The 15,509-nt window shown below is 45.4% G+C and overlaps 1 protein-coding gene across 1 annotated transcript; it reads left to right on the top strand.

Annotated features, from left to right (window-relative positions):
- Positions 1-2,910: 2,910 nt before the first annotated feature.
- Positions 2,911-7,834, top strand: LOC133374787 (ras-related and estrogen-regulated growth inhibitor-like protein). The gene is made up of 4 exons (XM_061606002.1): positions 2,911-3,176; positions 4,370-4,423; positions 5,018-5,094; positions 5,655-7,834. Exons 1-4 carry the CDS (start codon positions 3,062-3,064, stop codon positions 6,072-6,074), a joined length of 666 nt encoding a protein of 221 aa, XP_061461986.1. The 5' UTR covers positions 2,911-3,061; the 3' UTR covers positions 6,075-7,834.
- Positions 7,835-15,509: the final 7,675 nt, after the last annotated feature.

Below are 15,509 nucleotides of genomic sequence, written 5' to 3'. Positions count from 1 at the left end.
GGATTTAGAAAGGGAAGAGGCACCAGAGATCATATTGCAAACATACGTTGGATAATGGAACGGAGCAAGGAATTTCACAAGAAAATCACACTGTGCTTTATAGATTACAGCAAAGCCTTTGACTGTGTAGATCATGAAAAACTATGGAATGCTTTAAAAGAAATGGGGGTGCCACAGCATTTGATTGTCCTGATGCGCAACCTACACTCTGGACAAGAGGCTACTGTAAGGACAGAATATGGAGAAACCAATTGGTTCCCCATCTGAAAGGGTGTGGAACAGGGGTGTATTTTATCACCCCATTTATTTAATCTATGCGCAGAACATATCATACAGAAAGTGGGACTGGACCAAGATGAAGGAGGTGTGAAAATTGTTGGGAGAAATATCAATAATTTAAGATATGCAGACGATACCATACTCTTAGCAGAAACCAGTAATGATTTGAAACGAATGCTGATGAAAGTTAAAGAGGAAAGCACAAAAGCAGGACTACAGCTGAGTGTCAAAAAGACTATAGTAATGACAACAGAAGATTTATGCAACTTTACAGTTGACAATGAGTACATTGAACTTGTCAAGGATTATCAATATCTTGGCACGATCATTAACCAAAATGGAGACAATAGTCAAGAAATCAGAAGAAGGCTAGGACTGGGGAGGGCAGCTATGAGAGAACTAGAAAAGGTCCTCAAATGCAAAGATGTATCACTGAACACTAAAGTCAGGATCATTCAGACCATGGTATTTCCAATCTCTATGTATGGATATGAAAGTTGGACAGTGAAAAAGGCGGATAAGAGAAAAATCAACGCATTTGAAATGTGGTGCTGGAGAAGAGCTTTGCGGATACCATGGACTGCGAAAAAGACAAATAATTGGGTGTTAGAACAAATTAAACCAGAACTGTTACTAGAAGCTAAAATGATGAAACTGAGGTTATCATACTTTGAACACATCATGAGAAGACACAATTCACTAGAAAAGACAATAATGCTGGGAAAAACAGAAGGGAGTAGAAAAAGAGGAAGGCCAAACAAGAGATGGATTGATTCCATAAAGAAAGCCACAGACCTGAACTTACAAGATCTGAACAGGGTGGTTCATGACAGATGCACTTGGAGGTCGCTGATTCATAGGGTCGCCATAAGTCGTAGTCGACTTGGAGGCACATAACAACTGGCAGGACATGCTGCATCCTGACTGAAGTGAAGCAGGTTTGTATCTGCTCAGTGATGGGATGGGAGATGTTGGTTGCTTCCACACTAGGCATTCAGGATGCAGTTGCCATTCACTCTCTTTTTACAAGGCATCCACACAACCAGGGTTGCCAGGTTGAGGGCCTGAGACTGATCCTGTATCTTTAGGAGAAGAGAAAGTCAGCCAAGTGCAGGTGTTCTTGCAACACTGTAATGGGAACAACCACAAGGTGAAATTCTCCCTCCCCCCTGCACAACTTTTAAAGATACAGAAGACCAGAAACCAAAAGGTCTTCAGTATGTTTAAAAGTTGTGCAGGGGGAAGGGAGAATTCCATCTTGTGGCTTTTTCCATTACAGTGTTGCAAGAACATCTGCACTTGGCTGACTTTCTCTTCTCCTAAAGATACAGGATCAGTCTCAGACCCTCAGCCTGGCAACCCTACACACAACACTGTATTTTTCCTGGTGTTCTCTCTATTCTCAGACCACAGAAAGTCCGAATTTTTTTCAGGAGAAAAAAAAAGGAAGAGTAGCCATCTTCATGAGTATGCAGGTTGCCTTTAGCTCAGGGATGGGAAACCTTTTTCAGCATTTCCTTGTGGGCAGCCTTCCAGAGCCAGTTACTTGTGGTGGGTGCCATTTTATGTTCCCATTCAAAACACTTTTCTGACTATACATATCTTGTTTAAAAAATGAAAGAAAGTTATAGTGCTTGTTACATCATAATTCTGTAATATATTCTAAGATTTAAAAATAAACCTTTCTGGTCTTCGCCACTAAATATGTTGGTAAAATGGTGATTATGGTAGCATTCCTGTCTTTAATTTTAAAAAAAGATTTCCCACTGTTTCTGTTTCTGAATATACCTTTGTAAGTGCTTCATTATTGTCAGTTGGCAAAAAATATTTTCAGATTTTGCACGGGCACGAAAACAAACTTGGAGTGCAGACTCTCAGTATTTTACAAAAGTGATTCAGTTGCACATCAGAACTCTGGGCTTGTGCATTTAAAGTGGATTAAGAAATTGCCAATTTTGTGCAAATTGTTTTTCTTTTTCAAATGCATGTTTTACTGTGTGGACAGCGATGGGAAAATGCTTTGGAAAAGTGTGGGGTGAACAAAAGACTAACGGAAACACATGTGAACACCCTGCAGGATGAATGGAGGATGAATGCTCATTGTCGTATAACCATCCCACAAACAAATCAGAATGATGCTCTGTAAAGACCAGACATACGCTCCATCTGTGCTATATGTTTAAAACGGTATTGAACCACTTTAAACAGCCATGGCTTCCCCCAAAAGAATCCTGGGGGGTGTAGTTTATGAAGGGCAATGGCAGCTAGGAGACTCCAATTCTCTCACAGAGCTACAGTTTAACAGTCGGTCCCTCTTCCCAGGGAATTCTGAGAACTGCTGCTCTGTGAAGGGAACAGGGGTCTTCTAAAAACTCTCAGCCCCCTTCACAAACTACAGATTTGCCCTTTCCGTGGAAAATGTGATGTTAAAAAAAAATCCAGTCACTAATATATCAATGCCCTGTTTGCAATAGGAAGCCCACGTCTGAAAGCACCCCTGTGTGTCTGAGTGTGTGTCATGTACAGAACGCACAATCCAAGCATACAGCTCTTTCTGCCTGTTCCTGTCACTCAGTCAGTAGCTCCTCCTCTGCACTGTATAAAACACCAGGAGGAGAGAGGGTGGGAGAGTGTGTGGGAGAGCGAGTGGCACCGGCACCAGAGGCAGGCGACAGATTTGCAAAGAGCCTGGTGAAGAAGACTCTGCTGGCTGTGCCTTTTTAACCTTCTCCTCCCGAAGGATCTCTCCTCCTCCTCTCTCCCCCAGGGGATCAAACTCCAAATGTTGGTCCAACTGAGGACGGCTTTCCAGCAAGCCGGGAAGATGTCCGAAGGGAACCTGCCCAAATTGGAAGCCAACATCCTCGTCATCGGGGCTGGGAACGTTGGAAAATCAGGTGAGCTGCCCCGAGCACTGCTCCTGGAGGGAAGAGTCATAGTGCAGTGACTGAGCAGGGTCTTTGCAAGTGCCAAAGGTCACAGGGTCAGTCCCTGCTACCTCCCTGTGGGCTGCGAGAGGCCCCTGCTTGAAACTCGGGAGCACTAGAGACGCCATCTGACCTGGAATGAGGGGACTTGGTCTGCAATCTCAGGAACGTCCTACATTCTGGGCCAAACTGGTTGCACTGGGAGCGATGTCTGCTCCAATCACTTTGGAAGCAGCTGTGGGTGGGTCTGGCTGGTTATACTGTCAGAAGGACTGGGAGGATGCAGACCCTCCTGTCCCATCCACAGTCTGTCTCTCTCTCTCCACCTCCCATCCCAATCCTTATGCTTTTCTCCTTGATGGAACTGCAATCCCAGAAATGGAGAAACTGGAACTATGGCAATGGAGAGGGCAGAGAAGGATTCTGGACTCCTCTTCCTCCTCTCCTTCTCCCACACATGTGCTTTTATGTAATTGTGGTGGATCTGGGATTAATCACCTAGATGTGGCACCATAACCTCTTGTCCAACACGCAATTCTAGAATTTGCCATGAAACAATCCTTGGAACATGAGAAAGGTTAAAGATCCTCTGCACATGTGCAGAGTGTGGCTCCCTGACTACTGATTAGCCCCCAACTTCACACCCTTTGGGGACAGGGCAGATTTTATCCTTGGCATTTCAGGAGTGAAGCACTGACTGGTTAGCCTACCAATCAAGGGATGTAAAACTATAGCCATGATCTGTGCAGGGGGCAGCAGGTTGCTGGTGCTAAATCTGTGTTTTATGGAGCAGTTTTGCTGTGGCTGTCATGTACCTCCTCAAACCCCTGCATAGGGATGGAGAGAAATTGGTTCCATTCAGAATGAAAAATGAAATCAAGGATGCTTTGATCTGGATTCCTGCATTGAGCAGGGGGTTGGACTTGATGGCCTTATAGGTCCCTTCCAACTCTACTATTCTATGATTCTATGAAAGTTGCACTTTCTGAAACAAGGCTGGGAAAGGCTGTTCTAAGGTTTAATGTATTGTATTAGGCAAAACTGCTTTACAAAAGAGAATGCAGCATTAAGATATGATAGAATGTTCATTCATACTTAAGTCTGCCTGTAGCAGCCAGATCAAGGATGCCTTTCTAACATTGCCGGTTCTTCTCTTGCTCTAGCTTTGACTGTTCGATTTCTGACTCGGAGGTTTATTGGCGAATATGGAGATATTGGTGAGTGAGCTTTGAGAAGAACCCTTTCCGTTTGCCCTGCCCCTCTCCTTCTTTCCAGCCCTCCCTTTTTCCTAACTTCCTTCCTTGACCTTGGGCCCTTCACCATCTCTGACCCTAACCTACTTCACAGGGTTGTTGTGAGGATAAAATGGGTGGCAGGGTGGAGGGGAGAGACAACCATGCATGCCATTTTGAGCTCCTTGGATTGTGTGTGTGTGTGGGGGGGGTGTACCACACCTGCAGTTGCAGTTTGCATAGCAAAAAAAAATTCCACTGAAGCAAATGGGAGGTTTCTGATTAAAGTCTACCAATCTGGGCTATGGCAAAGGCTAAACAGCTAAAGCCCCTACCCACTTACAATTCAGATCTATGGGGGGAAGGAGGGCAATGCTGGCAATCTGTATCTTAAAAATAAAAAACCTGCACTTAAAGGAGCAGCTATAATGGAGCCAATGTCAATTTTCCATCAATTTATCATAGTGAACTGACCAGGAATAAGACTTTGCTCATGCAGAATAAGACTCAGCTAATGCAGGTTGTTGTATGCCCCTTATTAACACATTTTCATTTCACTTCCTATCTCCTCCCTTCCAGAATCAATTTACACCCACAAAGTGATAATGGCTGGCCGGGAGGCCTGCTTCAGCATCTGGGACTCCATCTGCCCACAGGTAAGACTTCATATAGAATCCAGGGAATTTCCCAAGGCATGGCATGCAACAGACATGGGGCTGCCCCATTTCTGACCCAGCTGAAGCAGGCATGGCCAGTCAAGGGGTTTATTTTAAGGATTATCACTGTTTTAGCTAAACTGAGCGATACAAAGGGTCCTTCCAGATGGAGGTTTATTGTGGAATCGATGCTGCTCATGCACACTGGTGTTTTTGCAATGTCCACATAGCAGCATCACAAGTTGTGGGAAGGAAAGATTTATTTATTTATTTATATTCAACGCTTTTGTACCCCTCTTATCAGTCAAAAGGGCTTTCAGAGTGGCTTACATACATTTAATTAAAATAAGACAGTTCCTACTTGCAGGCGTGCAATCTAAAAGATATGATGCAAAAGGAGATGAGACAGGAAGGGGGGGGTAAAAGCAAATTCAGGGGCCAGTTCTTAAAATTAAACAGTAGTTCTTATGAGGACCATGCCTGTTGTATTTTATTGAGCAAAGGCCTCTGCGTCTGTTCCTGACTGTCTTAACTCTGGGTCCTCATTCAAATCTGTGCAGATGGCCAACCTTCAGGGTTGCATAAATGAGAAACAGCTCCGGTGGGCTGATGGCTTCATCATCGTCTACAGCATCTGCGATCGTGCCAGCTTCCATTTTGCCCGCCAACAGCTCCAGCGGATCCAACAGCTGAAAAGGAGAGGAGGGGCTGAAAAGACGCCCGTTATCCTGGTGGGGAACAAACGCGACTTGCAACACCTGCGAACCGTTTCCAGCGAGGAGGGCCGGCTTCTGGCCCTTTCCACTGATGCAGGCTTTTTCGAGATCTCTGCTGCAGAGACCTACCATGGAGCCTTGGTGGTCTTCCATGAACTTCTCGACATGGTACGGGACACCAGGAGCTCCATCAAAAAGGCTGTGGGCATCCGGAGAATTGTACGCAGTATGTCGGCTGTCTTTGGGAGGAGGAGGACTGAATGAGCTTTGGCTGGGAAAACCGAGGAGGAAAGAGTGGCTCTGATGATGGCCGTTCAGTTGGATGCACATTCATCCATAAGGAAGGTCAGATGAAATGACCACAGAAGGAGGGTGTGGAAATATTGTACGCCCTATGCACAAGCTATGGATGAGTGTACTTCCTGTTCCTGTCTATTTCTCTATAGAAGAGAGAAACCGTGAACAATTGTAAATCATTTTCTCCTGCCAACACAGTCTTGCATCTTGGAAATCTGACAAATTTGCAGTTCCAAAACAGTGTTATCAGGATAGAGAGCTGCAGATCAGACATGGAGTGTAAAAAATATAATCAAGAAGGTGCTTTGGAGCATGTGCAGAGAGCCATTCCTTTGGGGAGGCGGGTCTTCCAAGTCAAAGGAGAGACTGGCACCATTCTGCATATATTACACCCTCTGCAGTGAGATGATTTGAAAGAAGCTGAGCAATTATGGCATTTCTGAAGGCATACAATGTTGCTGTGAAAACCTTTGGAGACTCTGCAGGGGTTGGAGAAATGATTAGGTTGATTGGGAAGAAAATAGGTTTCAATTGATCTCATGTCAATTCAGTGTAGGAACCCTGCTGAATCTGACAGTGTGTGCTTGCAACCTGCACATAGTGCTTTCTCTTTAATGAAACACTCAAAGGTGGAGGCTTGGCCGTGATTTTTTTTAATATTATGAGAAGCGCATGCTGAAAGCCACCCAGATGGGTTCTTATCTCAGCTGAATACTATATAATTCCCCTTTTTAAGAAGGCATGGGGAATAGCTAAACGGTAGAGATGGCATCTGTGTCTAGGGGTGGGGTGGGGGTTGGAGGTACAAAAAATGTTTCCTGGAAAGAAAATGTAAATGTTCGCCGTTATGTCCTTGTTTAACATATAAGTTTAGTTAAAACGCTGGAGTTTAGAAAGAAGACATAAAATAGTCCTTGCCACCAAATCTGTAATCGGATTTAGATGTTCAATAAGAAGTTTATTTATTTATTTTATATCCTTCCCTTCCTCCCAGAAGAAGCCCATGGTGGCAGACAACAAGCGATAAAACACTAACATCATCTTGTTGTGGTTATGATCCAAGGAACGATGCAGCAAGTACTTTTGCCCTTGCAGGAGGTTTCAGACTCTAGACGTGCAATTGTGCCTAATATACACATTTTTACACAGCATAGTTTCCTGTATAAAACGCATTTTTCTCCGTTATTTTCACTAATGTATGCTTTTTTATGCATGTTACTTGGCTGGAGAACTAGATTGCAAAATTCAGAAAGGAGCAAATTTTGAGGGATGGGTGTGTTTCTGGGCTTGTTTACATGGCAAGAAAGTCTGCATCTGGTCCAAAATGGAGATCCTTTAAATTTGGACCATTTACTCGACGTTTTAACAAAAGCGCAGGCATTGTGCTGCTTTTGCTTTTAACGCCGGGTTTAATCGATGTGGTTAAAAACAGGATTTACCTTGAAAAACCGCATCCACTTCAGTGCGTGTAAATGTTTCTCTTCTTTTCTTTTTTTTGATCCCCCCCCTACGCCGCCCCCTAGCACTGTGAATGCTGTAAATCCATCTTGAGATGTGAACTGAATCAAAGTTCTCCCCCATCCATCAGTAAACCTGCACAGGATTGTGCTGTAAATCGCTTTGAGGGTGGACGCATCTTGACTCTAGCACGGGGCTTCCCAAACTGTGGTCCATGGACCACCAGTGGCACACAAGCTTCATTCAGGGGGTCTATGGCATGTCTGCATTTAATATCTATATTGATTTTAACTGTATTTTATTACTCATTTTATTTATTATATTGTATTGTATTTTGTATTACAGTTTGGATTCCATGGAATGCAAATGTTAATACAACATGAGAAATAAGAGAAGGAATAAAATACAGTTTAAAGCCATATAGCACCTAGCACCGGGCAGTACAATGGCTGCAACATGCAGAAAAATCATTGAAGTGTTCCGCCAAGTCCAATTTTTAAGTGGTCCATGGGGGGGAAAGTCTGGGGACCACTGTACTAGTAATCCTTATACTATTTTCTGGAATTGTCAGAATAGTTCATCTTGCATTGCTTTTTAAGATGTTTTAAAGCTTTTTTTAAAAGGTGTTTTGTTTTAATATATTTTTTAAAATGTTTTGTTTTAATATATTTTAAAGTCTGCTTTTAAGATGTTGCAGAGTGTTTTTAGTGCTTTTGTTTGCTGCTCTGGGCTCCTACTGGGAGAAAGGGAGGGATATAAATTTAATTGATTGATTGATTGACTACCATCTCTTTGGCTATGAGCACACTGGTCACGTACAGCAAAGCATTTCCATTGGCCACTCCTGGAGGGGAAACGGATTGATCTGCTGAGCATTCGCAAAATCTGTTTGAAGTGAATTTAAAAAAAAAAAAAAAAACCACTCAAGCTGCTTCCACCAGGTTTTGCAGTGAAAAGGGACAAGGTTTGACTAGCATCACACATCCCCGTTTTCAGAAGAGAGGTGGATACGCACTGGAACTGGCAAAACAGGGAGTGTTTCCCTGCTCTCTCTTTCTAATCCAATGCCAGCTTTGCCAGCTTAATCCCTTTCCAGCGTTTGATTTATTTCCCAGTTTATTCTTGCTGGAGTGTCCTCCCCCCCCCCCCAGTACTGTGCAATTAAAACTTTCGCTGCCATTAAGAGACAGTAATTTAACTCTTTTTCTGTTTCTGATTCAGCTGTTTTATAAGAATCCTAACACAATTATAGCAGGGTTTCATGGGGGTCTTACAATTGGATTTATTATTTTTTGCCTTCGTTTCTCTTGTTCACATAACAACACAAGAGGAGCCTGCAGGATCGGGCCCATTTATGACATCATATATCAGAAAGCTCTCCTACATTCTTGTTGTTCATACTTAATCAAATCTTGGTGAAATCAATCAAACATATAATGTGTGCCAGGCCTTAGCCACGGGGTGGGCAACCTCAGCCCCGGGGGCCAAATGTGGCCCTCTGGACCTCTTTATCTCGCTTTTTGAACTCTCCACAAGGCACACACCCTCTCCCAAGCATCTTTGCCTGGCTAGAATTTGTCTTGAACTCCGATAATGCCTCCATGGAGGATAGAGAAGGGTGTATCGAAATTAGCCTACTGTATAAATATAATATTTACATGCATTGCTCCTCCCACTTTTGCCTCTGGCATCGGCAGCCACTTGCACGTGGCCTCAGGTGGCTACCCAGAAGGAAAAGTGGCCCTCAGCAGAAAAAGGTTTCCCACCTTCAAACCAGTTTTTGGTTCCCCTTAGCTCATGTGATGTCCTAATGAATAACAGTGACTCTAAAAATACACAGATGAAATGCCCCACCATGCCAAAGGATGACAGTCGACGCTGGAACCAAATTAAAAGGCCTTTGGGGACACAGGCTCTAAGGCCTGCAGTGCGTCCGTAACCACCACCACCACCCCTCTCTATGAGGGCTTCCAGAGGGCAGTTTACTGTGGAATTAGTGCTGGCTTTTCAGGATGTCTGTATGATGACATCAGCATCAAAAAGCCAGAATGTCCTTTAAAAAAAACAAAAAAAACATTTAATATTGATTTCCCCTTAACATGGAAAATCCAGTAAGTAAAAATCACCCATCATTGTACATCCACAGTTACTGCTGGTGTGAAACAAGGGCCCCATCTACTCTATACATTTAAAGCAGTATCTATCACTTTAAACAGTCATCCCTCCCCCCCCAAGAATCCTGGGAACTGTAGTTTGTAAACGGTGGTGAAAGGTGCCAAGAGATCCTTATTCCCTCATAGAGGTACAATTCTGAGTTCCCTGAGAAGACGGATTGACCGGTAAACCACTCTGAGAATTGTAGCTCTGTGGAGGGAACAGGCGACTCCTAACAACACTCAGTACCCTTAACAAACTACAGTTCCCAGGATTCTTTGGGGGGAAGCCATGAGTGTTGGCTATGACACTGCTTTAAATGCATAGTACAAATGGGACCCTTGTTACTGCTTTGTTTTTTTGGTGGGCACTTTGTCACATGACATTTTAGTGGGTGGGCCCTATTGCCACACCCCTACTTCTGCTGGCTGCTCACCTGAGCCCAACCTAGCCATTTTCTTTCTGGAAGCCCAAATGAAACAAGCGTACCTGTTTTCACTGGTTACCACCTGCAGAACTATTAACAACCCAGGGCTCATTCACTCAGGAGCTGAAGTTCATATTAAAGAGGCAGCTTTTGCCATTGCGACAGATTTGCAAGGTTCACACTTCCTACCTTCCAATCTGCTGTTTTCCATTCACACTTGTGGTGTGTCTCTCGAAAGGTTCAGTATCACTGTTTCCTTTTGGCCCCACCCCCAAATTTACATGTTTACTCCCTCTGGAGTATCCATATTGCTAATGGAGGAGGGGAAGGGTTTTTTTAATCAGTTTCATTGTTTCTTGTCAATTGCACACCTCTCCCTGCTGAGAGCTGGGGTGCAATTGATACACAACTATATGAAACCGATTAGAGGGGGAGTGAGTGAAAGGTAAAGTAGGCAGCGGCTACAGTGGCTTTCGCGGGGGGCAGAGAGATAGGGAGCAGGCAATAGGGCATAAGAGAGCCCACCCACTAAAAAAACATTGAAGCAAAGTGCCTACATGGAGGAGCACAGCGAAGCCGAGACAGATTTTCCTTTCGTTTTCACATTATAATTGGATTGGCTTGATACAGATTTAAAGTTTCTGTTTGCCTGCAACATCATGTGAATCATGCAAATTACAAAGGGATACAAATAGCACCAGTCTCACAGTAAGTCTCCATGTGAAGGAGGAGCCCCCAGTTCAGAGGAACTGTCTTCAAACAGTACATGTAAGGGCTTTGATCACATGTTTAGAGACTGTAATCACATACGTATAGCAGGCTTTAAAATAAATAAATAAATAAAAATAAAGGCAGTTTTGCACAATATGTCTTTGCCACTCAGGAAAATATCACTTGTGCGCAAGACCTCAGCATGAAAAATAGTTTTTTGAAAGAAACAAAACTTCTACCCCCACAAGCCACCATTTAGGCTTCTTGCAGCGAGACTCTGCCTGCTGTTTCAAATGTATTTGCCCAGAGCTGGACCCATCTCCCCTGCCCACTGCTGATTAGGACCACCCACAGCAAAGCGTTGGGCCAATCACTGTGTCTGCCTGAGCCTACAGCAAACCATTTTCATTGGACGCACCTGGAGTGGCAACAGGGTTGATGTCCAATCCGTTTTGAAGTGTATGTGCAGCTGACTTCAAGGTTAAACACACTGGAGCGGCAACATCCCAGGTTTTGGAGTAAAAGGGGCGGAGTTTCACTAGCCACGTGTGTCCCTGTGTTCAGAAAACTGAGGTGAAGCCAGCACAACCGCAAGTGTGTCTCTGCACTTTATGTGGGGCTGCCTTTGTATCTCATCCAGAAGCTCAACTGGTGCAGAATTCAGCAGCCAGACTGCTCAAGTGGGGCAGATTACAGACAGCATGTCACTCCACAGCTGAGAGAGAGCACTAGTTGCTTTCGCTACTGGGCTGGGTTCGAGGTACTTGTGCCAATTCACAAAGCCCAAAACAACTTGGGCCCAAAATACCTTGAGGACCCTCAATCACTAAGATCTTCTGATGAGGCACTTCTGGTGGTTCCCCCATGCTCTTGAGGTTCGGTCGGTCTCCACCAGGGGTGGAGCCCTTAGTGTGGGTGGGCCCTGCCCTGTGAAATTCCCTAACAGAAGAGATTCACAGGGAGCCTCCCTGCCTTCCTTTAGATTTCTGAAAACAGTATTATTTAGATAGGCTTTCACAATAAAAATGTATTTTTAACCAGCTGGTATCTACTGACATTTTGCTGATATTTTTAATTACTTTTACTGATTTTATTTGTATGTTGAATACCCCCTCGATGTAGTTTTTGAAAATGTGGATAAATATTATAGTAAATTAATACATTTTACCCATCGTGACACATGATAACAACAGCTGGTAACATTTGCTTAGTAACGTCATTAAGGCTTTATTAATGACTTGGATGGGAAGCTGCAGGGAATGGTTATCACATTTGTAGATGATACAAAACTGGAGGGATAGCTAACACCTCGGAAGACAGAAGCAAAATTCAAAGGGACCTTGATAGGCTGGAGCATTGGGCTGAAAACAGCAGAATGAAATTTAACAGGGATAAGTGCAAAGTCTTACACCTAGGAAAAAGAAACCAAATGCACAGTTATGTAATAGGGGATACTTAGCTCAGCAATACTACATGCGAGAAGGATCTTGGGATTGTTGTTGATTACAAGCTGAATATGAGCCAACAGTGTGATGTGGCTGCAAAAAAGGCAAATGCTGTTTTAGGCTGCATTAACAGAGTGCAGTACAGGAATAATGGGCTCGTGTTACAGAAAGCCAGATTTTGGCTGAACGTAAGGAAACACTTCCTAACGGTTAGAGCAGTACGACAATGGAACCAGTGACCTAGGGAGGTGGTGGGCTCTCCAACGCTGGAAGAATTCAAGAGGCAGCTGGACAGCCACCTGTCGGGTATGGTTTAGGTTGGATTCCTGCACTGGGCAGGGGGATGGGTTCCAACTCTGCGATTCAATAATGCTATGGTTCCATATGCTTTTCACACTTCTTGAGATTTTATACCTGTGTAGATTCCCAAAATGGGGAAATATAGTGAAAGGCAGGGGAGGAGCAAGTGAGGGAAGCGGCACACACACAAAAGCCCTCCGGCTACTACATTCTGTCAAGCTCTGCCCACTGGTGTGGACAGCAAGAGGAAGAATAGCAGTGATTATTCATTGCTGAAAAAACAGGGACATGGGGAAGCAAACATGCCAAATGTGCACATTAAAAAAGGGGTCTGGAAACACTGCATTGGAAACTCAAATTCCCTTTGAAATTCATTTTCAGTATTTCTGACTCGCAATTGACAGAACCAGGAAGCAACTATGCTTTGTGAACTTTCCAAAGCACACACAATTCCTGCTTGGAGAGAGAACAGACGTCTAAGGGAGGGTGGTGGTGCTATTTGTGGATCTGAGTGGGCCTGGGTTCAAAAAACACCGCCTACTCTGGTCCAACGGCTCCTTTGGATTCAGCATTGATCCTCAGAATTTTCCAGACATACTCAGCAGAGGTCCTGTTCACACAATCGGTTACTGGGGTAACAGCCCCTGAAATCATGTTGATCCAGAGCTCATTGGCTCAGAGGCTGCAGTGTGTCCCGTTCAGAGCCGAAAGAATGAGGCTGGAGTGTGTGTGCAAGTAAATCTCGTTTTATTAGAGTAATGGTTACATCAAAGGCATTGCGCTTCATAGGAAACCCTACACTAACTCACTAAAGTCCCTAACTATACTCTAGACATGCTCTGCAGCGTGTGAAGGAAGTTGACTCAACGACCCCCCACTGGGAGCGGCAGGCTTATATAGGAAATGTTTTTGAACGTAATCTCTGACTCCTTCATAATTTCTGTCTTTGCCCTGTCCGTTTCTCGTGGCGACAGAAACGAGGAGACAGGGGACGCGCATCCAACAGCTCATCTGAAGACACCTGCTCCCGAGTAACAGGCTCGAGGTCAGGGGGCGGTGCCACGCTGGAATCCTCCTGGGAACTGCTTGGAAAAGGAGGAGCTGGCACTGACTCTGAAGCTTCCTCCCCCAAGTCCTCTGCATCAACTGGGGACGGTGCGCTCGGCTCCTCAGAAAGGGCGTTACTCGTGGGAACTGGCTGGAGAGCAGGCTGCCCCCCTCCCGCACGATCCTGCTCAGACACAACAATCCCTAACTCGGCTTCTTCTGGCTGCGGAGGCGCCTGAAACTCATGCCTCCCCCCTTCCTGTCCCTTCTGAGTTGGCTGCAGCGCAACATCATCCCTCCCTCCATGCTTTAACCCTTCCCACCCCTGAGGTCTAGGTTTCTCGGATAAGCCTCATGGAATTCTCTCACCAAAGTCAGAGCGTGCACATTCTCCTCCGTTTCCCAGGAACGTTCAGTTGTATCGTACCCCTTCCAATGAATCAGGTACTGAAGACGCCCTCGGCGTTTTCGCAAGTCCAAAATCTGTTCTACTTCATATTCCTCCTCCCCCTCCACCAACAACGGCGGCGCGGGCTCCACTCGCAGAAGGTGAGGGTCGGGGGCAGCATCCTTGGTCAACAATGCCCTGTGGAAGACTGGGTGCATCTTGATGGTGGTTGGCAATTTTAGTCTGTAAACCACGGGGTTAATCTGAGCCTCCACCTCAAAGGGCCCTACACGCCAATCCTGCAGTTTACGACACCGGCCAGGCATAGCTAGGAAACGTGTAGAGATCCAGACCTGGTCTCCCACTCGTATGAGGTCCCCCTCTCTCTGATGCTGGTCAGCTGCGCGTTTGTAATCCGCTTTGGCCTGTTCTAGTTGCTCTTGGAGTAGCTGTTGCATAGCGTGGAGTTCCTGCAAGTAATCCTCAGCGGCTGGGACTGAGAGACTGTCCTTTGGGGCAGGGAAGGCTCGGGGGTGGTAGCCAAAATTGGCGAAGAAAGGAGTCTGTTGCGTGTGCGAATACACAGCATTATTATAGGCAAATTCTGCTAAATGCAGGTAGGACATCCAGTTGTCCTGCTGATATCCCACAAAACGTAAATATTGTTGCAACACTGCGTTGACCCTCTCGGTCTGCCCATCCCTTTGGGGATGATGGGCAGACGACAGTCTCAACTCACTTTGCAGCAACTTCCACAACGCTTGCCAAAAACGCGAGGTGAATTGTGTGCCCCGATCGGAAACCAGGCTGTCTGGCAGACCGTGCAGCCGATTCACATTTTGCACGTACAGCTTGGCAGTGTCTTGCGCGCTTGGAAGCCCTGCGCACGGAATGAAGTGAGCCATTTTCGAGAAGGCATCAATGACCACCAAAACTGTGGTTTTCCCCTGTGAAGGTGGAAGGTCTGTTATAAAATCCATAGTAATCATTCGCCAAGGTCCTCCTGGGGTAGGGAGGGGTTCCAGTAGCCCCGGTGGCTTACCGGTGGCATGTTTAGCCCTCATGCAAGTGGGGCAAGAGCGAACGTAATGCTCTATGTCCTTCTTCACCTTGGACCACCAGAACTCCCGAGTGACAGCTTGAATGGTCTTAAAAACCCCAAAGTGGCCTGCCGTGGGGGCGTCATGGCACTGATGTAGTACTCTCCCTCGCAGTTCTCTGGGGGGCACATAAACAGCTTCCTGATGGTGCAGTATGCCATCCTTCCATATAAGGTCCTTCTGTTCTGCCTGAGGTGACGCGCCCTCTTTGACCCGCTGCTCCTGCATGAAAGGATCCTGTTGTTGCGCATCACGCACTTCAGCTTCCCAAGAATCTTGGCAGGCCCCTACTACTCCCTGCTCGGGAGGGATTATGTACTGTAACGGTCTTGGGGTGGGATCCCTCAGAAATTCTGGCTTCCTCGAGAGGGC

The sequence above is a fragment of the Rhineura floridana genome, chromosome 22, assembly GCF_030035675.1.
Source record: "Rhineura floridana isolate rRhiFlo1 chromosome 22, rRhiFlo1.hap2, whole genome shotgun sequence".
Taxonomy (NCBI): Eukaryota; Metazoa; Chordata; class Lepidosauria; order Squamata; family Rhineuridae; genus Rhineura; species Rhineura floridana.
Note: the sequence above shows the minus strand (reverse complement) of the source record. Positions and strands in the feature narration are given on the sequence as shown.